This window comes from Hypanus sabinus, chromosome 2 (assembly GCF_030144855.1).
Source record: "Hypanus sabinus isolate sHypSab1 chromosome 2, sHypSab1.hap1, whole genome shotgun sequence".
Classification (NCBI taxonomy): domain Eukaryota; kingdom Metazoa; phylum Chordata; class Chondrichthyes; order Myliobatiformes; family Dasyatidae; genus Hypanus; species Hypanus sabinus.
Genome location: NC_082707.1, coordinates 68,688,750 through 68,714,236, shown reverse-complemented (window position 1 = coordinate 68,714,236; position 25,487 = coordinate 68,688,750). Strand labels below are relative to the sequence as shown.

Here is a 25,487-nt window from a genome sequence, read left to right as displayed (position 1 = left end):
CATCTCTTTCCTTTCCCCACCCTCCCACCCACACATTCCTCCCTCTGGTTCCTGCCTTTTCCCTTTATTCCAATATCTTCTCCTATTAGATTTCAACTTCCTTAGCCCTTTGTCACATCCACCAATCACTTCCCAACTTCTTATGTCATTCTCACTCTCTTTACTTCCTCACCTGCCAGTTATCCCATTCTAACCTGGACCCACCTATCACCCACCAGCTTTTTGCTCCATCCCTTTACCCTACTCACCATCCCCCATCATTGTTTCCAGTTTTAATGAAGAGTCTCAACCTGAAACATTGACTGTTCATTTCCATCCACAGATACTGCCATATCTCTGAGTTCCTCCAGCATTTTGCGTGTTGCTCTAGATTTCTAGCATTTGCATTCTCTCCTGTCTGTTTATTAAATTTTCCTTCAACATTCAGGACAATTGAAGTGATTTCTTTTCTCTCTCTCTCTCTGTTACAAGGGAACCTTCTCACAGGCTGTTGGCAAACTTTATAAAGAATAGGAAGGAAGCTCCCAAAGGTCAACTGGACAGCCCCTTGAACAATATTGCACTTCTTCCCAGCCATACAGTTTGTGAGATGGGGGAACTAACACAAACAGGTGAGGCAGCAAGCAAATTGCAGTATTTATTCATTAATATCTCAATGGTCCAAGGTAGAAATTTCAATATGGTGCTTGGGCATGCCTTTCCAATGGTAATGCTTACCAGAAGAACAATCAGAGAGTGATATATTTGTCAGTAGAGAGAGTTTGGTGCCACAGTTGGAGAACTGCCACCATTCTAAGCTACCTGAAATGTACCTAATATATTTTAGAACCACGAACAGAACAACACAGAATCACGCCATATGATCCATGATGTCTGTGCTGACCATGATGCCAACTTAAATTGATGCCAGCAAGACGCACAAAATGCTGGAGGAACAGTCAACGTTTCAGGCCTTTTTTCCATGGATGCTTCCTGGCCTGCTGAGCTCCTCCAGCATTTTGTGTGCATTGCTTGAATTTCCAGCCTCTGCAGTTTTTCTCTTGTTTGTGATTAAGCTGATGCCAAGTGTCTGCACATGATCCATATCCCTCCCATTCCCTGCTTGTTCACGTGCCTGTAAAAGTGTCTCTTACATGTTACTATCATAAGACCATGGAACCATATGACATTGGAGCAAATTTAGGCCATTTGAGCCTGCTCTACCATTCTATCATGGTTGATTTATTATCCTTCTCAACCCCCATTCTCATGCCTTCTCCCCTTAACATTTGATGCTCTTACTAATCAAGAACCTGTGAACCTCCACTTTATGTCCGTGCATCTATTGCTCTCTGTTTTAAAAAGAAAACTTGCCTTCACCATCTCCTTTAAATATTCAGCCTTTCACCTTAAAGGTATGCCTCTAATATTTGACATATCCCACCCCGAGGGAAAAATAAATCTTCTGAAAATGTACTCTATCTATGCCTCACAGAACTTTGTATACTTCTATCAGGTCGCCTCTTGGCTTCCAACATTCCAGAGAAAACAATCCAAGTTTGTCCAATTTCTCTTTGTAGCTGATATCCTCTGATCCAGGCAATATCAATTATTCAATGAATTTAATTCCATACCATCTTTTAAAGTGCCAATACACTGTCATGGTACAACATTTTACCGAAAACTGGATAAGATATATAATAGGCTGGAGAATTTTTTAGTTATTCAGTGTTTTGCTGAGTGATTGCCAAGCAAAGAATGCATATATACATTCCCCTGTTCAAATATAACAGTATTATATTTTGCATTGAATAACATTTTTGGTAGCATAAACTGTGTATCTGATATGAACAAAGGTAAAGATGATAAAGTCTTGCCACTGAATCCGATGGTACGAATGTTTCTCTTCAATCCTGTATTGTTTGCTTACAGGTGTTGTCCAGCATCTACTGAATGGAGACCACCTTCATGACACATATATTAAGAAACACAAGCTGCTTCCTGACAACTGGACAATGAAGCAACTCTATGTGGAATCTACGGGAAAGAGCCGGACACTGGAAAGCGGGCTTGCTCTACTGTACAGTCTACTGCCGAAATTTGACTGGGGAAAAATACGCATTCGGCACCAGTGGAGCACCATTTTCTGCTCCAACAGTTGTGACTGCCCCATGCGCAACCACTATTTGGAGGAAGAGCAACGACGTCAGTACAACTTGCGAGTTAAGAACAGCCTGCTGGAACGGACATACATCGATATGGCCAAGATTGTTGGGGTTCCTACAAGGCAGCTAAGAGCAGCTAATCCCATTGATTCACTGCTGTGCCATTTTTGCCACAACGTCTCATTTCCATGCACTGAACATGGCTGCATTAGCTTGGACCACTTCAGAGCCATCAAGGCGCATCAGCTGGAGGATGAGCGAGACAGACAGAGAAGGAGACTGTATTATAAATACGCACTGCTTGCAACCTATCCGATTTTAAACCAGACTGTCACTCGCATGCAACGGATTGCCCAAGGAAGAAAGGATGAGATAGTTGCTCTCTATTCTGCCCATGATGTCACAGTGGCACCTCTGCTCAGTGCTCTGGGCATTACCAATGCCAATTTCCCTCGATTTGCTGCCCGATTAATCTTTGAAATCTGGCAAAATGGAAAGGACAAAAAGAAGAATTTTGTGCGCATTCTTTATAATGGTGATGATGTCACATTCCAAACCTCATTCTGTTCTGGACAAAAAGCACATTCCAAACAACAGCTCTGTCCCTTTGAAAATTTTCTAAATTTTGTAAGGAAGGATGTGTTTAAAGTTTTTAACAGCACAAATTATTATGATGCATGCCATAGAAGGGTGTTCTGAATATTTCAGCTGGTGATAATTCCATGTAATGCTATGTGTTATGTGTTTTAATTATTACAGGTGATACCTTTTTGATTAGAATATTCATTTTCGATAGAGTTATTTTATTTCTAGTGATAACAAAAGATCGTGTGGATTGGTCTGCCACAGTTAGCATAACGCTGCATTCCAGCAACTTACAGTAATTAATAATCTAGGTTTGGCCTTGTTTCACAATGTCAGATTATTTATGAGCTAAAATGAACATCGTAACCTATCCATTAGCTAGCATAGAACAGTACAGCACAATTCAAGCATTTTGGCCCTTAGAGTTGTGCCAACCTTTTTACCTGCTCTAAAATCGGTTTAACACTTCTGTCCCACATAGTCCTCTATTTTTCTATCATCCATGTGCTCTGTATGAATCACTTAAATGTCCTTAATGTATCTGCCTCTACTACCTCTCCTGGCAGCACATTCCATGCACACACCACTGTCTGTGTAAAACAAAACACTTGCCTCTATACTTCCCTCCAATGACCATAAAATTACACAGCCTCAAATTAGCCATTTTCATCCTGGGACAAAGTCTCTGGATAGCCACTCAATCCATGCCTCTTATCATCATGTACTCCTCTATTAAGTCTATAAGCATAGTAGCACATCTTTATGCAGGTGTCTTGCATGTGAATTTTAACTAAAAGCAAAAAAGAGCATTTGGTTAACATATAGTTCATATCTCCAATTCCAGTCTGGATCTTTTTTGATTGTGAAGTGGATACAGACAGACATTGCTGGGAAAGCAGAGTCTCATTAATCAAACAGCATACAACACACAAATGATACCACTTAGTATTGTGTATCAGGGATCAAAATCAGACCTCATGCATTGAAACTGGTCTTCAACAGAGGCCTGAAGCCTTCATTGTAAATGGTTAAAGGGTTCAGACCTTCTAGGATTGTTGCTGAGGAGTTTGTAATGTCCATCTAATTCAAACTGTTTTCTTTCTTCTTCTCATCCATAGTCATTGCTCCAACTCCTAACAATTTCCTCAAAGTACCTTGGATCTTTTCCCAAATTTATCTTTAGCATCCCAATCATCTCCTTGGCTTCTCCAATTTACTCTCACATCACTTAATCTCCAAGTTCCATCATCACTGTTTGCCTTTGTAGCACTCCCATGCGTTAATTGATGCCCAACTGATCAGCAATGTGATAGAAGATATTGTCAACAGTGCTATCAAATGGCACCTACTCAACACTATTCTGCTCAGTCAGTCTGGACACCAGTAAGACCAATCAGCTTCAGATCTCATCACAGCCTTGGTCCAAACACTGACCAAAATACTGTCCTGACATCAAAAGAAATTACTCTCACCTCACCTGAAGTGTGGCACAAATAAACTCTTGTAAGTCTTTAAGTGAATGGGTTGCAGTGGGAAAACACTTCAATGGTAAACTTATAAAGATGCTTGGTGTTTGGGGATGGGTATCTCCTGAGGTTACCGAGGCCTGAAGATGAATCAGAAGTCCAGAAGTAGAAGCCTGTTGGCTGGAACCAAATCTGAGAATCTCTGTTGGGGAGGTTGAAGCCCAGTGTTTGCTGGCCCAAGATTTTGTCCACTCCAGGACCGTCCTGGGAACACAGGACTGTGAATGTGTGTGGTTGGGAGGGAGGAACTGTGCTTATTTTTGCTGTTGTTGTTTGTTGCTTATTGTGTTCCGTGTTGTTCCGTCAAGCATTGTGGGCATGTTATATGGGCGCCAGAATGTGTGCCAACACTTGTGGGCTGCCTCCAACATGACCTTGATTGTGTTGGTTGTTAACACAAATGATACATTTCACTGCATGTGTCGATGTGCATGTGACAAATAAACTTGAGTCTTAACATATATAAAGGAAGGTGGATATAGTTACTTGGGGTCAGGACAAAACCTCTCAGTTCAGTGTCCAAAGCTAGCTTACCATCTTTAAGTGCTTGAAAAAAATCTCATTCCCTGATGAGCTCAGAAGTAGCACTGTGCAAACAATGTTGAATATTATATGTAAACCCCCAGTCCAAGGATGAGATGATATTCAGTCATGGTTTGATAAGCAAGTTGCATTGCTGACATTGAACTGCCAGGTAATGACTATATTTACCAAGAGTCTTTCCTTGACATTCAATGGCTGAATACACGGGAGGAAATTACTATTGACCAGAGGTTCATCTAGGTCAGCCACATAAGTATTGTGTTCTCAGGAGTATGCGTCCTGTTGTGAATCATTAACCTCAAGACAAACCAATGCCTTTCCACCATCTACGGGCACGATGGAGCAGATGGACGCTGGTCATTGCAGTTACAGACATCACTTGCCTGAAAGTATGTACATCCAATAACAGGCACTCCATCAACCATTTGCAATGTTTATCCTCTCCACCAACACCTCACAACAAAATACACTGTAGTCACTTGGCCAGGCAGCAAGCACAGCATCTTCAAAAATTCATAGCCTCCATTGCCAAAAAGGAAGAAGGCAAAAGATGTATTAGAAAACCATCGCCTGCAGATTTTTTTTTAAATTCACACAGCATCCTGGCTTTCAAGCATGCTGCCATTCATTTATCATTATTGATTATTCTAAATTGTGAAATTCCACATTCACCATTTCAGAAGTATTTTCAGCAAATAACTGTAGCTTTACAAGGAGGTGTCTCACTTCCACTAATCAAAGAAAATTAGGGACTGAAAATAATTATCAGCAACAACAATATTTGAAAAAAGGATAACTTATAAAATACACTAGAAGCATCACTTTTGCTTCCCACAATCTTCTCATGAGCTCACTTCTCTCTACTTACTACTTCTCCAACAATCCCATCCCATAATTAAAATCATGGTTGGGTGTGGAAGGGAGGAGAGGGATTACATGTTCTGAACACCCTTGCCTTTCAAGATCTGCTCTCCCCACTTACAGTTCTCTCTCTTAAATTTCCTTGTAGTGTTACTCATTAGTCTTCTCTCCCAATCAGCTTTCAAACTGTCACCCAATACACTCTCTCTGTGATCTCCAGATGTCTTAACATTTCTCATGTTGAAGAATGGCTGGCCCTATAAATTTAAATCAACGAAACACTGGTAAACCCAACAAATTCTTTTAAAATGTTAGATGGTACAGCTTGTCCTCTTGTGTTTTTTCAGAATATTTTGCTAATTTAGAGTTTCTGAATCATTTTCCTTTCGAGCCATGCGGCGTTTGCTTTCAGTTTGTAATGGCTCTCAAATAAAGATAATTTGGCCATCTTTCCCTTTAACTTAATCTTACTAGGTTATTAAGAAGTCTGTGCTTTGGAGACATTTTACGCTTCTTAATCCTACTTGTGGAGAGGTATTTTTCTTTGGTGTGGATGCAACTGCAATGATAAGAATTATCTAACCAATTTCAACATATATATTATTCCATGTGAAAGCTTTTTGAGTTTCATTTACCAAAATCCCCTGCTAAGTTGTGGATACATCTTTGCAAGTAGCCATTGCTCAAAAGTGAGGTTAATATTTGAGGTTGACATAGTGTGATGGACATTCACTGTCTAGGACCCAAGGGGCCTTTTGCCAAGCTCGGCTTTTTCATCACAGCAGCTGACACTTACAGGGTGAAAGAGTTATTTTTGAGTAAGTTCAATTACAAACCAATATTCCTTGCTCAGTTTCTTGTCATAAAAAAGTTTCAGTCTTCAGTTCTTAATGTAATTTGCAAGCAATAGTCAGTCTGAAGTTAAAAGGACAGCTTTGCAAATGAACAACACTGTAGTGCCCAGCCTGCTGGTCCACAGCATTGGGACAGGCTGCTCAAGAGATGCAGTATAAGACAATGGAGTTATGTTAATAGGCCTGCATCAAACCAGACAACATTGGATGTAATTTAGTTCAAGGAAAATTGCAGACCAGGCTGATACCATCACTTAGCGCACCAAATAGCTGATCTATCAATATTTGGGAGTTATGTGTACTCAGCAAATCAGTCCTAACAGCATTAATTTTGGGTGTCGGATATCTCTGTCTGCAGACGCATTTAGACCATCTGTGTGAATTCACTCAATTAGTGAAAAAAAAAACACCATGGATGTTAGAGAGTAGTCAGGATTGTTGAGAATGGTCAAGGAATGACAAGATGAGTTTCAGAAAGATGGGGTGAATAGAATTCATTCAATTTATATGATGGATGTCTTGTTTGTCTCTAATTCAATGGTATGTATTTTTAATTTATAGGAATTGTACCTGTGTTTTGTAAATCCTTGTGTTTTAAAAATTATTTGTAATTCGGACATCTTTTATAAGATAGAACTCTTCTGATTTTTAAATGTTTTTCAAGAATTTTTTCCTAAATTTAAATATGTATGACTACAAATAAATGACCGGTGTTTAAACTACTTCACTAGCTAGAAGTATCTCCTCCTTGGTAGGGAGTATGGGACCCACAACTGAAATAGTGGATATTGGCAGTTAAACCCACTGTGGAGGTTAAACAGGGAAGTGAACTAGTCTTTGAGAGTAAGTGCTACAGTATAACCTCCCTTTAGTAAGGGTACCCATAGCTACCTACATCAGATAGGGCTTAAGGTTTTTGTTTGAGTTCAGAACTTCACAGATAGCAAACATAATACTATCGTAGTTGGCACCCAAAATGGTCACGTTATAGCAAACATATTATTTTAGGAAGAGTTATAATTTAGCAGTAGTCCAACTAAGTGACTATCAACAAGTGCTACAGCACTCCAACTGGTACCATAAAATGGTTGAATCCTGGTTCCACGGCCTATTGAAATATCTTTCAAACCTGAGTGTGCTCAATTGTCAAACCCATTATATGACAGATGTACGCTGCAAAATGTGGCACTAGAGCTATCAATTAATGCAATTCAACAAGTAATCAGTCTTCAGACAAGAGACCAAACAAAATTTCTTGTTCTGTGAATTAATGTTTCTTTAAAATCTGCTAGAGCCATCTGTTAAAACAAGACAGAAGACATACAAGCCCACATACACAATGCCTCATAATTTCATCCTAACAGAACAAAAATTTCTTGCCTTAGAACGTTGTCTTACTATGGTATTCTATACATTTATTACAGGAAGACCCCTGCAAGAAGACAGACCAATTATCATACAGAGTATGCATAGCAAATTAACAACAAATGAACAGAGAGCTACCATAACTAGATATGGGAAATGGCAACCACTTTTACAAGATGACACCTTAAAGTGGGAATATGTTCCTGAGAGCCGTGATTTGCAATCCTGACCTGCAGTAGAGGATGTAGAATCATCTTCTCCATGACCCAATGTAGCACAACATTCTTTAGGGCACTATTCTCAAATATGGTACTATGATGGATTACAGTGAAAATCCAGAAAGATGGATCTGCTCAATTACTGATAGATACAGGAATTATGAAAGGAAATTTTCATCAGAAACTGAATTTGAACCTCATGAGTTGCAAGCTCATCCTTAAGGGCAAGGGCTCTCAACCATTTTTATGCCACGAACGCTTACCACTAACTCATGGGTCTGTGAACCCCAGATTGGGAATCCCTGTTTAGGGAATCATACAGATCAATTTGCAGAGACAAACACCCTAAAATTATTTCTAAAACAAATAAATATTATAGAACCAGTCTTGGAATGTACTGACTTTAATAATGCAAGAGAAAGAAATCTTCCCATCTGGTCAACTACTGGATGAAGAACACACAGAGGTAAACTGCTTCCACATTTGTCCACTTGGAAGAATATTTATGATTTATTATTGTTTAGACCATTAGCACAGATGTTACACATCCTGGGATTTACTGCAGGCCTTTTACACAGCCATGGTGATAAACTAGCTGAAGAGCAAGCAAAACAAGTTTTTGGGATGGACCTTACCACAACACGGGAGCTCAGGGTTTTGGGAGTAACTAAGCAACAAATAAAACATAACCACAGTAATATTTTAAGAAATCTCTTAGATGCTACTATTCCCAATCCCAAAGGGTTTCCAGCAGAGTAAAAATATGAAGCTAATGATGAAGGTAAGCACGAGTGAAGTCAGTTCTCCTGCCCACGAGCGGAAAACACTGACTCAAGAAGCCCACCAAGGATTCGGACACAATCATGGTGGCAGACAAGCCACTCATGCAAAATTGGCTATTTTTTTGCTGCTGATGTTACATTTTGAGTGATTGAGAGCAATTTGTTGCAAATTATCAAAAATGTCTGGCCTAAAATAAAGGGGCACTCACAAGACCACCACCTATAAGAGAAATAAAACCAGCCGTTCCAATGCAGGTGTGGCAAACTGATTATGTAGACCTATTTCTGGCATCCCAAGGCAAATCGAAAACCTAATAAATATACAATTGTGATGAACGATCCTTGTAGGGATATACGTGATTAGATTCCATGACTTCTTGTAGTGAGGCAGCAACTGTCACAGCTCTCCAAAACCCTCCAATATTCCCATATACTGACATCCCAGCATGCATACTGTATATGGCAACTATGGGTCTTTTTTCACTGGTAAAGGCTTTCAGTCTATTTGTGAACAAACAGGCAAGTGGAGGACAGCACTCCATTCCATCCTCAATCAAGTCGCATTAGTGGAGCGAAGGAATCAAGAGATTAAGTGAGGCCTGGTAATATTAGTCAACTCTAGAGGCTGAAAGTGGTCTACACTTGTCCCTAAAGTACATAAGCAATTGGCCAAATAATTATGCAAATAGGTGTACATAAGAATGTTGTGCCTTATTTCCTAGTGTACAGTGCCCACCTAAATACACCTCTACTCATTAATTCAGGCCAACCGCCGCCTAAACATGATTCAACTCTCCTCAAGGAATTGAGAGAGTTTATGGGGATTCAAGAGACAACAAATAACCCAACAGAACGTTTGGAGACCACAAAATGGAGACTGGATCCAAGAAAAGAAATTCCATAAAAGCAATTCTGACCCAATTCCCATCCTAAATGGAAACATCTTCATCTTGTTACCCAAGTTATCAATGATTGGACTGTTGTAATCTGGACCGGGAGGGGAAACAAACATATATCCATAGATAGCATAAAAGCTGCCCCAGCAGGATTCTCCCCCCGCGAATGAGTGCAAATCTTGTTTTAGACTGGTATATGGATCCACCACAGAACCCCTAATATACCGGTGGGAAAGGTTGAAATGTATTGAAAACATAAAATACATATTTAAATCTAAAAGGATAGGTAAAAATTCCAATTCACTTGGAGAATATCTCATAGGTACATTGCCAGGGCACTACACTTGAAAGGCCTTGTTGCTTTCATAGCAAAAAATACTCAAATTCCAGAAAGAAATGGTGCTCCTGCTGTAATTTACTTGTAGTATATAACTTATTGACTCAGAGAATATTAGATTGAGAAGATCTACAAGCAATGATGATTCTAATTTAAATATCCCAAAATGGCCCTTACTGCTTGGACATATGTGAACTAATACACTGGAATCCTCAAACTTTGCCGTAATTGTTCCCATCCACTTAATCGTTCACTCAGGCCGCATCGCGGACGAAATGAACAACAATACATGGGAAGGCAAAGAATCACTTGTGAAAATAATTAGTGACACCCTAACAAAACTGGAAGGTCCCAGCTCAGAGATTGAAGGTAGACTAATGGAGGAATCCCTCTACACTGAGGAGAAGTAGAGACTGTTATGTCACTGAATGGTCCCATTCATGGAGACACGACATTGAAACTGTTAGACTAAAACGATATGAAAAACTATTTTTAATGATGACTCTTCTATATTAGACAGATATCGCACTGCACTTTCACTTTCTGGCCAACAAGTATATGTACATACTAACTACAACGATTTTAGACATTTCCATTACTCCAACTGTGGCCACTATTCCACTCTATTGTAACATTGCAATTTTTGGCATTACGGGTTTATTTTCTAATTGGTTCTGTGAAGCCATTGGTCCAGTTTTTCCATGAGTAGATAAGATGGAAAGATGCACTGAAGAAGAAGGTAAGATAAAATGAAAATATTTTCCTCCCTAGTCAACTGAAACTCATGGGTCCAACCAAATTTTTAGAGATTTTAGTTGATTTTATTTACCCAGATTTCCTTTCTGCCCTGAATGGAAGGAGTTGGTGTTCATCAACATTGGCTAGAAGAAATCAGTCAAATCAAAAGAATATTTCTTAATACACAATTAGAGTAAATGAACTGATACAATCAGACAAGTAAGGCATCTCATTTCACAAGTTTCCTTTGCAGACCCACCCCAAGCCCCTGACTGGCTTAACTGTATAGCTGAAACAATAACTAAGACCTTTCCAGATGTTGCAAATTAAACTTCTGCAGCAGCGGTTTCTAGGTGGATTAGTAGTACTTTAAATTGGGTGAAAGATTGTTTTTGCAGTCTCCCAATGGAAATGGAAAAACAGTGCAAACACTGCACCGATGGGGTGCCTGACAAACCCTAGCTTGCTCCTATGGTTCCCCAACACAGGGCATCTTCCACTGGATCCAAATATGCTCTCTCACCAAGATCCGAGATTGCTTTGACAAAGTCCATCAATGTGGTCACGAGTTTTAGGAGCGGTTTGACCAAAACCAATTAGAAGTATGAAGAGAAAAACACCTGCCATATGAAACAACAGACAATTCCCTGCCATTGGAATTATTATTCCTATGGTGCTCCTTCTGGTGAAATGTTGAAGCTTATATGGACTGAAGTTTGTTGACTTCTGCACTTTGTATAATGACTCCACTTCTAAGACTATCTCCATTACTATGGATCTGCACTACCATGGATTATCTCTGGTATATCTGCTTTGCTATGCACTGCCTTGTATTTGCCCTTTTAACCTATTCCTCCGCAACCCTGCAAGAATGAACAGCAGGGACTGCCCTGATCATGTTATCCTCACTCCTCACTTTTGCCTAGTCCTGATCACTAATGTAACCTATGGATTTGCATGTCTCTCACCTCATCTTGATATGGTGGATGGGGGGTGGAGGGTGGTCTGTTGCAAATAATCAGACAAGTAACTCAATCCCATGGGAAGTTGAGTCAACAAACATTTTTCACTTACCAATTTAGATGTTACAAATTTAATTTGTACCATGGGTAACTTTTCATAATATGGTTCTTAAGACTTTATATAATGTACTTTGGAAATATGTTGTTCATATGCTAATGATGCCTTTATACCATCTTGTTTTACATCTTTGAGTTTTTTAGTCAAACTAATCTGTCATACTACTGTATATCTGTGTGTTATGTTATACAATGGTAAAAAACCTACCAGGAGGAGAAAGATGGAAATACTATGTATAACATTTCTGCCTGTTCTGCTGCCATTTCTTCTGAACTGGTGATGTAATCATAGGTTTTCTAAGCCCTACAAAGTGTTACATTGTCAGAGACAAGTACAGCACAGAAACAGTCCCTTAGGTCCAAATAGTCCATGCCAAAACCATTTAAAATGCCTACTCCCATCATCCTGCATGGTGACCATAGCACTCCTTATCCCTGCTATCCATGTACCTATCCAAACTTCTCTTAAACATTGAAATTGAGCTCAAATGCACCACTTGTGCTGGCAGCTCAATCCACACTCACACAACCCTCTGAGTGAAGTTTCCCCTCTTGTTCCCTTTAAACTTCTTGCCTTTCACCGTTAGCCCATGACTTCTGGTTGTAGACCTACCCAACTTCAGTGGAAAAGAGCCTGCTTGCATTTACCCTATCTATACGCCTCATAATTTTGTATGCCTCTGTCAGATCTCCTCTCAATCTTTTCTGTTCTAAAGAATACAGTCCAAACCCTTTCAATCTTTCCTTAAAACTCAGGTCCTCCTTGTAACATCCTTGTAAATTTTCTCAGCACTCTTTCAACCTTGTTTACATCTTTTCTGCAGGTAGGTGACCAAAACTGCAAACACTACTCCAAATTAGGGCTCACCAACATCTTATATCTTCAACATAACATCCCACCTTCTGTACTCAATGCATTGATTTATGAAGCCAATGTCCCAAAAGCTTTCTTTACGACCCTATTTACCTGTGACACTATGTTGAATGAATTATGCTCCTGTAATCCCAGATCCCTTTGTTCTACCACACTCTTCAGTGCCCTACCAATCACTGTTAAATGCTATCCCGTCTGGTCCTACCAAAGTGCGAAACCTCGCACTTGTCTGCATTAAATTCCATCTGCTATTTTTCTAGCTGATGAAGATCTTGCTGCAGGCTATGATAGCCTTCCTCACTGTCCACTACACTACGAATCTTAGTGATATCTGTAATTTGCTGATCCACTTAACTGCATTACCTTTGATGTAGATGACAAACAACAAAGGACAGAACATCGATCCCTGTGGTACAGGCCTCCAGTCAAAGAAAATACCTTCTACTGCCACTCCCTGGCTTCTCCCACAAAGCCAATGTCTAATCCAATTTACTACCTCATCCTGAATGCCAAGCAACTGAACCTTCCTGACCAGCCCCCCAGCAGGACCTTGTCAAATGCCTTGCTAAAGTCCATGTAGACAACATCCACTGCCTTGCCTTCATCTACTTTCCTGGTAACTTCCTCAAAAAACTCTTTAAGATTGATTAGACATGAACTACCATGCACAAAGCCATGCTGATTATGCTTAATCGGTCCATAACTACTCAAATACTTGAATTGCTGATCCGCTGGAATATCTTCCAATAACTTTACCACAACTGCTGTCAGAGACTCCAGCCTAAGATTTCCTGGTTTCTGTTCAGATGTGTTTTTTTAGACTATTTCGATGAGTTTTGCTAATCACTTATCATCTGGGTTTTGGCATACTGTATATTAATATGTGGTACTCCTGCAATGCAATGAGTAGGACCACTAAGCCTACTAATAATGTCACTCATGTTATCTTTAATATTATGAGAGCAATCTGTATATTTAGTTGACAAACTCCCTTGGTCTGACAGAATAGACTGGGTAATCCTTGCTCAGTTAAAGTTTTCTGAGAAAACACAAAACCTACGATGACGTGTCAATTCTTCTCAGTGCTAACAAAGTAAAAGGGAAGGAATTGAGCAATTATGCCCAATGTCCAGAATCACCAAAATAGGAAGAAACTTAAGAGATTGTATGGTGAGCATGAGAAAGCCAACTTACATCATACCAATTGGTATTCACTCCAGTGGGAGGTTCATAACCAAGCCCTGTATTCTGACATGGTTTTCTGGTTAACCAGATTAAAAGTACAGTCAGAATCCTCAACAGGAGAATGGTATCTTTTCTTACCTCACTACACATGGAGAAGTAACCTGCCTCTATAAATGATTGCATATTATTACATTGTGAAATCATGTAACTGATGAATATAATTGTATAATTAAAATGTGAGATTACTAATTCTTAGGCAACAGAAAACAGCAATACGCAATCAATAACTTGTTTCCAAGACTAATTGTCAGAAAGCTTGTATAAAATCAAGTACCAAATCAAAAGTAATGTGAATATCCCTGTGAAAGAAATTAACTATCTTCAGCTCAGTGAAAGACAGTACCAGAACACCTGATGAACTAACGCTGACAAAGACAGTGATCCAAATTTGCATCAAGGAAATGGCAAGATCTGTACGTGAGGTAGAAAATCTTAAAGATGGAGTAATATAGACAATATTTGGACATTGATATGTCATTGTCATGAATTTTTGAAGAAAATTATAACTGAATGAATCCTTTGAAGTTTCAGAAATGTGTGCAGCTGACATTACGGAAGTGAATACTCTAAAAAGGAAAGCACACAGCAGCCCCTACATTGGGGAGTACTCAGTGAGTTCTTTGTGTAATGTATGGATCTATTACATTTGGATCAGTGTCTCCCTGCCCCCCCCCCATATTAATCTGCAGCATGAGCATTGTTGTTTCTCTTGTTGCAATGCGAATACTCCAGTTAAAGCCATTTCCCGCATCTGTGCTTTTATTTAATCGATATGTAGTTGTACAAAGGCACAACAAATTGATGATGACTACAAACCTGAAAGTCAGAAAATATCACAGTTATGGGATGAAACAGTAAGAGTTAAACAGCACAAGAAAAATGGATAAGAATGAAAGACATGCTGAATTTAAAGTGAAAATAATGTAGTGATGCCATCAGTCAGGAACGTTGACAAATTTGATACCATTGATGATGACTGGGAGTTGTATATCGAGAGGGTTGAACTGTATTGTAACACAATGTGGAGAAGCAAAAGAAAGCCCATGCACATCTTAGTTTAATGGACCCAAGAACGTACAGTCTCTTACGCAAATTAGTAATCCATGCAAAGCCAGCAAGGAAGACATTTGATGAAATTGTTGCAATTTAATTTTACAATCACTTGAGCCCTAAACCACTGGTAATAGCTGAGAGCTTTAGAGTTTACAAAAGGAACCAATCAAAAGATGAAAACATTTCTGAATACATTGCAGAACTGCCTAAACTTTCTCAGTACTGTGACTTTTGTTATGAAGGTACCACAGCTCTGAGGGGCCGAAGGAGCGGGAGCAACCCCCTCCTTCCGGAGAATCGCAAGATCGCTATTAATTCGGGTCTCGGAAGTGAGAGACAATGCAACGGTTCTGGCCATTGTTCTTAAAGGCACCTGTGTGTCCCTGCTACGTGACAGCTACCATGGACATGGACACCCTCGGGCAATGTGGGGGTGGAGATTGCCTCACCCTACTTTGATAGACATCTACAACTCTGCAAGTAAAGATAAAAGCGGACTGCAGGAGGCAGTACCCTAGCGATGCACCAGAAGAACTCGCTCGCTCAACGCTCCTGTGAGAGCTGGAAGCCACTCAATGCCACGTGTGCTCCTAACCCCTTTGGCCTGGGGAGCGGGTGGCTGATAATACCGAGAAGGACTTCGAACTAACAACAGGGAAAACAATGCTCCCCGGATTTAACGGAGTGGCTTCATAAAGACCCGGGCAAGTTTTTTTCGTTTTTCACCGATCCCTCTAAAACACGCGAAACCCAGCGATTCCTCAAAAGGCTAAAGTCTGCAGACTTCTGAGTGACTTTTATATTTCCAATGGACAAACATATTATCCCCTAGACAACAGCCGAGATTACTTCTTAATGATGATTATTACTATACCCGCGCTTTAGATGGAGTACTGGTGACGTGCATTATCTGAATGTTTGCATTAACCTTACTTTTTTTCCCCTTTATAAATAAAAACGTTTGAAAATAGTGATATCAGACTTCAACGGACCTCTCTATCTTTGCTGGTAAGTTATCCAGTTACGGGATACGTAACACTTTAGAGATGGACTTTCCGATGTAGGAAAGGACAGGCTTGTATGTGGCATGCATTGACAAAGCACTCAACAGAGGCTACTGTCCGAAAGAGACCTAACCTTACAATTGGGGTTGACCATTGAAATATTGTTAAGGACTGCAGCAAAGGATGCAGAAGAACTACAGAAAAGGAGGTTAGAATGTGAAATGCACAAAATGCTCCTGAATAGTCTAAAAAGCCAAAAATGTTATCGATGTGGCAAACCCTCCCATGATGCAAATAGCTGTTGGTTCAAAGCAAAAGTCTGCAGAAAATGTTGCAGACAGGGTCACACAGGAGAATGAGCAAGGCAGACAAAAAGCACAACCGAATGAAAAGTCTCAAACACAAAACTAAGCAAATGCATAAAATTTCCAAATGTAAAACAGAATCAGACAACATAAGGTCTGACAAAGCTGAACTGTCATGCCTAGAACTGCATAGTATTAATGAAACAGGTCACAATAGACATGTCTGGTGTAAAACTGAAAATGGAGCTTCATACAGGGTCATCTTTGTCCATAATTCCAGTGGTTGACTACAACAGATGGTTTTCTAAGATACCTTTAGAGAAGACCTCAGTGATGTGAAGACTTACACAGGTGAAAAAGTGTCTCCCAAAGGCAGACTGTAAGTAAGACTTATGGATGCCAAACGCAACAGTAACAGCTTTATTTATTGAAAAGTGATATGTCAGCACTTTTTGGACATGAATGCATGAGAAAAATCTAACTGGATTAGCTAACCAGAGACTGGTACAGCTACTTAATGCTGATGAGAAGGTGTATGAGATGAGGATTGGTAAACTTAAACTCCAAGATATCCTGGGAACAGAAAGTTAGCTTGATGGCATCATTGTGACCGGCAGAAATGATGAAGAGCACCTCCAGAACCTTGGTAAAGTGCTGACCAGGTCAAGTGAGTATGATCTTCAGGCAAAGAGAGAGAAATGTGAGCTTTTCAAGAATGAAATCTCAGGTTGTGGACATGAAGCAAATGCAGACTGGCATACAATGTGTTCCTTTATGGCATTGAAGCCATTTTGTCACACTCTATGAAAGATGGATCAGAATGTCCAATTACATTTGCCTCATGCTCTCTGACGAGTGCAGAATGCAACTATGCACAGATTGACTGAGAGGCCCTTATTCTAGTATTCTAGTATTGGGAATAATGAAGTTCCACCACAACCACTACAGACAAAAGTTTATGCTATTGACAGATCAACAGCCCCTTCGGTCCATTTTTAGCTCAATATATAAGTTTGCTGATGACACCACAATTGTAGGCCGTATCTCGGGTAATGATGAGTTTGAGTACAGAGAAGAAATTAAGAACCTGGTGGCATGGTGCAAAGACAATAACCTATCCCTCAATGTCAGCAAGATGAAGGAATTGGTTGTTGACTTCAGAAGGAGTAGCAGACTGCACGACCCCATCTATATCGGTGATGCGCAGGTGGAACAGGTCAAAAGCTTTAAGTTCCTCGGGGTCAATATCACAAATGACCTGACTTGGTCTAACCAAGCAGTCCAGTGCCAAGAAGGCCCACCAGCACCTTTACTTCCTGAGAAAGATGAGGAAATTTGGCCTGTCCCCTAAAACCCTCACTATTTTTTATAGATGCACCGTAGAAAGCATTCTTCTAGGGTTCATCACAACCTGGTATGGAAGTTGTCCTGTCCATGACCAGAAGAAGGTGCAGAAGATCGTGAACATCATACAAACCAATCTTCCATCCTTGGACTCACTTTACACCGCACGCTGTTGGAGCAGTGCTGCCAGGATAATCAAGGACATGACCCACACAGCCAACACACTTATTGCCCCTCTTCCCTCCGGGAGAAGGTTCAGGAACTTGAAGACCCATATGGCCAGATTTGGGAACAGCCTCTTTACAAATCTGATAAGACTGCTGAACGAATCCTGACCCAGATCTGGGCCGTACCTTTCAAATATTCGGACCTGTCTCTTGGGTTTTTTTTGCACTACCTTACTTTCCTTCTTCTGTGTTTTATTTATGATTTATAATTTAAATTTTTATTATATTTACTATCAGTTTGTACTCCAGGGAGCGCGAAGCGTAGAATCAATTATCGCTGTGATGATTGTACACTCTAGTATCAATTGTTTGTCGACAATAAAGCAATAAAGCTATCCCAGGAAGGGAGTTCCAGTGATAACTGCTAACTGGTTATACTCTCCCTAGGAGCCATATTTATGACAGAGTTCAAGAGTACCAAACAACACAGCAACACTGATGGCTAGTCACGTTATCCACTATTGGCAACTGAAGAAGAAAAGTCTTCATACTCTGACCTGGTAGAAGTGTTCCACATCGCATCACAACACAAATAGAAACAAGGAATGTCCCGACATTGTCAAGTGTTTATGAAATCACCATGCAAGGATGGACAGCTCATGGTAACCCTATGTTTCAGAGTTCTCAGCGAGACGTGACCAAATGTCAGTATGTCAAAGAAACTGATGTGTGGATCTCATGTTGTTGTTCCTTCTAAACTGCACACCAGAATGTTAGAAAATCTGCATGAAAGACGTCTGGGTACAGTCAAGATGAAGGGTCTCACCTGGAGATACGGGTGATGGCTGGGAATAAATAAACCGATTGAAGACTTGTTCAAAAGCTGTTCGGGAAGCCAAAAAGTTCAAAATGTATCCTCCACAGGCACCATTGTGGGAGGGGCCATCGTCACAATGGCAAAGACTTTGTTGGGCCATTCATGGACTCCATGTTTCTGATTGCTGTGGATGCTCCTTCAAAGTGGCTGGAGGTTATACCAATGAAGTCAACCACCCAGCAAAGACTGTCTCTGCTCTGAGGATTATCTTCACCAGAAACGGTTTACCAGAACAAATTATGAGTGGCAGTAGACCAGAATACATATCAGAAGAATTCAGACTGTTCATGAAGAGAAATAGCTTCAGACATTTCAAGTCATCTCCTCACCACCCTGCAATGAATGGGTTAACTGAAACATTTATCTAGACCTTCAAGAAGTCCATTAAAGTGATGGATATTTCTCTACCACACAAAGCGGACAACTTTCATTTTGCGTATCGTAACTCTGTTTATGCAACAAACAAATCAAACACCAGCAATGCTGTTCATGAACAGGAACCCGAGATCTCACATAGTCCTCCTGAAACCAGACCTCCAGCGGGAAGTGCAGAATAAACGGTTCAGCCAGTTGCCATGTGTGGACCAGATACCAGATATACAACTGAAGAACACACCCGAGTCAATTGCATCAAATAAAACAAATACATTACAGTCACCAAATTTACTTCTCAGTGATGTTCACGTCACTGATAGCATGTGACACTGGGAACCGAGCATGTTGCTTTAGACCAGACACCTACCAAACCTCATATCACTCCACAGGCCCAGGGGCATGATGAGAATATTATCGTTGACAAGACATCTACCAAACCTGATGTCACTCCACAGGTCCACAGGTACTATCCTGAAAGAAACAGACAACCACCCAAAAGACTGAACTTTCAGAACTGTGAAGTTAGTTAAGGACTGTTATTGTAAAAGCATGTATATTTGGAATATGGTTTTATGAAAGGCAAATTGAATGTTTTGTGCTGGTACAGTCTATGTTGCATTAATCTAAAGGGTTGGGGGGGAATGAAGTGTAATGTATAAATCTATTTCTTTTAGAGCAATGACACCCTCCCCCCCTACCTTGGCACTATGTATTGATCTGCTCTCTGTGCATGCGTCGTCTTTACATGCGCATTGTCCACTCTTCTGCATACATGCTTTTATTTGATATGCATTTTTGCACAGACACAACACTTTGAGCATCTGATTAAGGAGAGCTCTACTAGCACCAGTAACCTACCGGAACAGTTGTTGGGGTGCTGGTCTGCTCCCAAGAGGATTCTTCACAGTAATCTGATTTCCGTAAGAAGAAGACTAGCTAGAAGCCTTCACTTAGCAAGGGAGGTGTGTGATGAATATTCACTGTCCAGGGCCCAGGGGACCTTTTTGCAAAGCTCAGCTCTCAAACACTTCAAAGGATCAAGAATTGATTTGGAGTAAGTTAAACTCACATCCATTATTATTTCACAAACAAGAGAAAATCTGCAGATGCTGGAAATCCAAGCGACACACACAAAATGCTAAGGAACTCTGCTGGCCAGGCAGCATCTATGGAAAAGAGTACAGTCGACGTTTTAGGCCGAGACCCTCCAGCAGTATTGGAGGATAAAAGATAAGGAGTAGATTTAACAGGTGTGGGGAGAGGAGGGAGAGACACAAGGTGATAGTGAAACTGTGAGGGAGAGGGGTGAAGTAAAGAGATGGAAAGTAACTAATATTCATAGAACATAGAAAACCTACAGCACTATACAGGCCCTTCAGCCCACAAAACTATGCCCATCATGTCCCTACTTTAGAAATTACTAGGCTTACCCATAGCCCTCTACTTTTCTAAGCTCCACGTACCTATCCAAAAGTCTCTTAAAAGACTCTTCAATATCCTTTGTTCAACTTCTTGTCATAAGCAAGAACCGGTCTTCAGTTATTAATGTAAATTGCAAGTAATAATCAGTCTGAAGTTAAAGGGACAGCTTTGTAAACAACAGCACTGACAAGAGAGCACTGGCTGCTGGCCCAGTGTATGATGGGGTGGCTGCTCAAGAGGTACAGAGTAAAACAATAGGATGATGTTAATTGGACCTGGATCAAACCAGATAACACTGGCAACACATTCAGTTGAAGGAAGCTTGCAGACCAGACTGATACCATAACCTAACACATCAGGTAGCCGATCTGTCAAAAGTTAGGAGCTTTGTGTACTCAGAGTGTCAGCTCCTGCAGCACTAATTTTGAGCGTCTGAGATCCCTGTTCCCAGAAGCTTTTAGACCATCTGCGTGAAGTCACCAAGTAGAAATAAAACAGTATAAATTTTAGAGCGCAGTCCTGCTTTTTAGAAACAGTCAAGTAACAGCAAGAAGATGACAGAGAAACAGGTTGACTACAATCCACTCCTCTGCCTTTGATTTCTCTGATGGAAAAGTCGGTTGTCTGCCACTTGTTTGTATGTCTTGTTTTCAACTGATAGGACCTGTGTTTAGGAAATGGTTTGGAATTTGGAAATATTTTATAAGATAGAAATCATCTGTGAGTTTTACGTGTGTTAAGAATTTTATCTAAGTTTAAATGTGTATCACTAAAACGAAATGAACTGTGTTTTATCTACTTCACTAGCTGGGGTTATCTCGCCCTTGGTAGGAATGGAGAACCACCACTCAAATAGTAGCTATTGGCAGCTAAACTAGCCATGAAGATAAACAGGGAAGTGATTTGGCCTTTGAAGAGTAGGTGGCTGAAGGATAACAACACACACAAAATGCTGGTGGAACGCAGCAGGCCAGGCAGCATCTATAAGGAGAAGCGCTGTAAACCCTGCTGTATTCCATCAGCATGTTGTGTGTGTTGTTTGAATTTCCAGCATCTGCAGATTTCCCCGTGTTTGCTGGCTGAAGGATAACCTCCCTTTAGTGAGGGTACCATTAGTTGTCCACATTGGATAGGGCTGGAGTCCAGAACTTCACGAAGATTAAACCCAATACCTTTACGCTCGGGAAAGTGGGAAAGACGGTACAGTCAATGTTGTTGGTTTGGCTTTGCACAATAACAGTATGCACCCCACTGGTCCTGTAGCAAATGAGAATTTGAAGATTTAAATGCTCCAGGGAAACTCAGAGCTTTTCAATTACATTTCTGTGACTTCAAGCTCAGTAGTCTATTTCACCAACATACCATTTTTGCTCTTAAACCAGTTCTATTCATTATTTAAACATAAATTAAATGAACCACAATATAACGAGCAAAGGAATGATGAAGGTAACTACTCGATAAATCTTAATCAGGGGTTATGAGCACTTTTGATTACTGACTAAATAAATTTACTGCACAGTCAGCTATCAAGATTAATGAGGCCCTGGTTTTGATCCTATCACCTGTACTGAATTTTCTGATCTTAATCCTTGAACCCTTTGTAATGCTACAATTACCCTGAATTTCCCCACCGAAAGAAAGGAGAGAGAAAAAAAAATCAGGCAGCCATGACCAAATTCTTCTCTAATGACTGAACAATAAAGCAGTGGATCAGAATCCTTTGCGTTTGCTCAAAAGTAATGAGATACTATTTAATTTAAGCTATATATTGTATTTACAATTTGCAAATCTGTAAATGGAAATTATTTTAATTTTACATATTATATATGTGGAAATTGTAGGTTCTGCAAAGGAATAATAGTTCTCTGGAGCAGTGCAATCCCGTTGTAACGCTGCAAATCAGACATCGAGTCACAGAAGGAGCAGGTGGGCCTTGGAAATTCAGGGGAAACATTGTCAGATCTCATGGAAACATTTGTTTCTAATTTGAAGCTAAGAACTGCATTAGGTAAAGAGAAGAAAATGAGAAATTACAGCCGCAGAAAAGTCAGTCCCAAAGGAAGAAGGTTCTCAGATGCAATCAGAGGAAAGAAGGTGTACAGCTGAAGTCTTGTGACAATGAAATCAAACAGAGGTCCATGTGGAAATGAAATTGAAAGGTACTGAAGATTAATCTTAGAGGAAAAGGAAAATAAACATACCAGAACTTTTATTAAAATTAAGTTAAAAGATACTGCACTGGCTTTACAAAGTCTTAAGATTCACATACATCCATGTTTAGAAATAGTTACCTAATGAAATGTCTTAAACATCATCTTTGCATGTTTGTTATTAAATGATATTGGTATTGTGTTTCCAGAATACACAAAGACATATGTCGAGTTTTAAGCTCATTTAGTGTCAATTGAGAGTATTTCTTAAAATTCAGTGCTCTAAATGAGGGATCAATGCATTCACATGAGTTTCACTAGCTAGATTGCATTTTCGGGAAAACTATTTGCAATTTAGATTAATATATAATTTCCAGAATCAAAATGTTATCACTAATTGGATCTTGAATTTTGAATCCACTTGTAACTAGAGTGAGTGGTCCTTTACAAATAATCTGTGAATTGTTATTGCAGAGAAATTCAACTTTCAATGCATCATTTTATTTTAAATATTATTCAAGTTTAAAGTAAACTCAACTATGAATGTGAAAGTGCATGTGGAAGAAATAACAGGGAATTTGTTTTCAGCTTTTCAACATATATTTGCAAATTATAATATTTTAAAGTGTTCCTCAAAATGTAGAAAAAAATCATTGCAAGCTTGCAAAAATAATGAATTTGAGCTATCCCATAACTTCTTAATATGTGACAGATAACATATCTACTCACAAACTTGGAAATGGTTCACATGACTTTCTGTGCTCGTTGAGGTTGGGAAAGGCTGTGTTAGAAAAAGAACACATGCAACCTTTGCCATTCCCACTGCAAAAAGTGCAACAACATCAACAAATAACTGCTTCAATATCAACCTTTAACACGACAAAATGTCACAAGACATTTCTTGGGAGTGTACCTGATCCTGAATAAACATGAGCCAAAGAACTGAATTCTTGAGATGAAGTGAGAATGAATGCCTTTGACATCAAGGCAACACTTGGCTGAGAGCTGACACAGGAGACTACAGAGGCTGGAATCTGGCGCAAAAAGCGATAACTGCTGGAAGAACTCAATGGGACTGCTGCAGGGTCTTGATCCAAAATATTACAGTCCCTTTGCTCCCACAGATGTTGTTTGACATGCTGAGTTCCTGAGAGAGACATCAAAGCAGCCTGGTAAAACTGAACTTAAAGGGTATCAAAAGGAAAACACTCCAATGGATGGAATTATTAAATGAACAAGTAAGATGTTTGTGGTGTTTAAGAGATCAGACTTCAGTGTCTCTGCAAGCAAGCCTTAGGACTATAGCCTTGGCCCAACCATTCGCAGCCGTTTCATTATTGCCCTTACATCCGTGAAGAAGTTTGTTGCACTCAGTCCAAGACAATATTCAGGCAGAGGCTGCTTTACATACTGAAGATTTCTAACATGGCATTCATACCATAGAAATTTCACATAATGACTATTTTTAACAATGGAATCTAAACATACAATTACCATCCCCACTTCTCCCAACATCAGACTATAAGCCCTTTGAGTCATTTTATTTCATCATGGATGGTCATTCGCCTGTCAGCCCCAATCTCCTGCTTTCTCCCTGTATCCCTTCATGCCCTGACTAATCAATAATCTATCAACTTCCACCTTAAATATACCCAATGATTTGGCATGCATGGCTGCCTGAGGTGACAAATTCCACAGATTCACCACTCTCTAGTTAAAGGAATTCATCCACATCTCAGTACTAAATGAACATTCCTCTATTCTGAGGCTGTGTCCTCTGGTCTTAGACTCCCCCACTATATAGAAACATCCTCTCCAAATCTACTCTTTCAAGGTCTTTCAACATTCGATAAGTTTCAAGAGATCCCCCCTTCATTCTTCTGAATTCCATTATAGGCACAGAGTCATCAAATATACCTTGGATAATATGCATTTCTATCCTCGAATCATTTTTCTGAACCTCCTTTGAAACCTCCTCAGTGTCAGCACATCCATTCTAAGATCAGGGGCACCAAACTGCTCACAATACTCCAAGTACCTTACCAATGCCTTAAAAAACTTCAACATTGCATCCATGCTTTTATGTTCTAGACTTCTTGAAATGAAAGCTAGCATTACATTTTCCTTCCTCACCACTGACTCAACTGCAAATTAACCTTTAGAGTGTCCTGCATAAGGACTTCCAAATCCCTTTGCCCTCAGATTTTTGAATTTTCTCTTCATTTAGAAAATAGTCTACACTTCTATTTCTTCCACCATAGTGCATGCCCATTCATTGATACATGTATGTTGTTAAGTGGTCGGCAACAATGAATGTAGAATTGAGTCAGGTTTTATAAAAAAAAAACATTTATTAAACTCTGCTCAACAAAAGTGAAAAGTAAACAAATGACTAACTTAACCGGGGGTTAACTGCTATACAGCAATTTAACAAACAGCTAAACTCTGGAATAGTCCCTAAAGTGGTAAATTCAAATACAGTCTTAAATTGGTCAATTCGAAAGTCCAAGTGATTTATGCAGTCAGTAAGGAGAGACTTCCCTGAAAACTGATTTCTTTGAAGATGTGACGTTACTGCTGATCCCAGCCGAGAGATGCTTTATCCAAAGGATTCACAATGGAGGAAATAAAACAGCTTAAAGGAACTGACCTTTCTTTCTGCTGGAGGGTGAACACTGCACAAACCTTCCTGATCTTCCAGGGGTTATCTCAGAAGCAGGACACTATTTCTGAACAAAGATTC

General features: G+C 39.9%; 1 protein-coding gene across 8 annotated transcripts in view; it reads left to right on the top strand.

The window, feature by feature from the left end:
* pxylp1 (2-phosphoxylose phosphatase 1) overlaps positions 1–5,551 on the top strand; it is a 221,004-nt gene extending 215,453 nt beyond the window's left edge. For all 8 annotated transcript variants that reach the window (XM_059947812.1, XM_059947859.1, XM_059947837.1 and 5 more), the window contains 2 exons: positions 472–611; positions 1,912–5,551. In XM_059947812.1, coding sequence (XP_059803795.1) covers positions 472–611; positions 1,912–2,843 — 1,072 coding nt within the window. In that variant the 3' untranslated portion in view covers positions 2,844–5,551. The remainder of the gene's footprint in view (positions 1–471; positions 612–1,911) is intronic.
* The last annotated feature ends 19,936 nt before the right edge of the window (positions 5,552–25,487 follow it).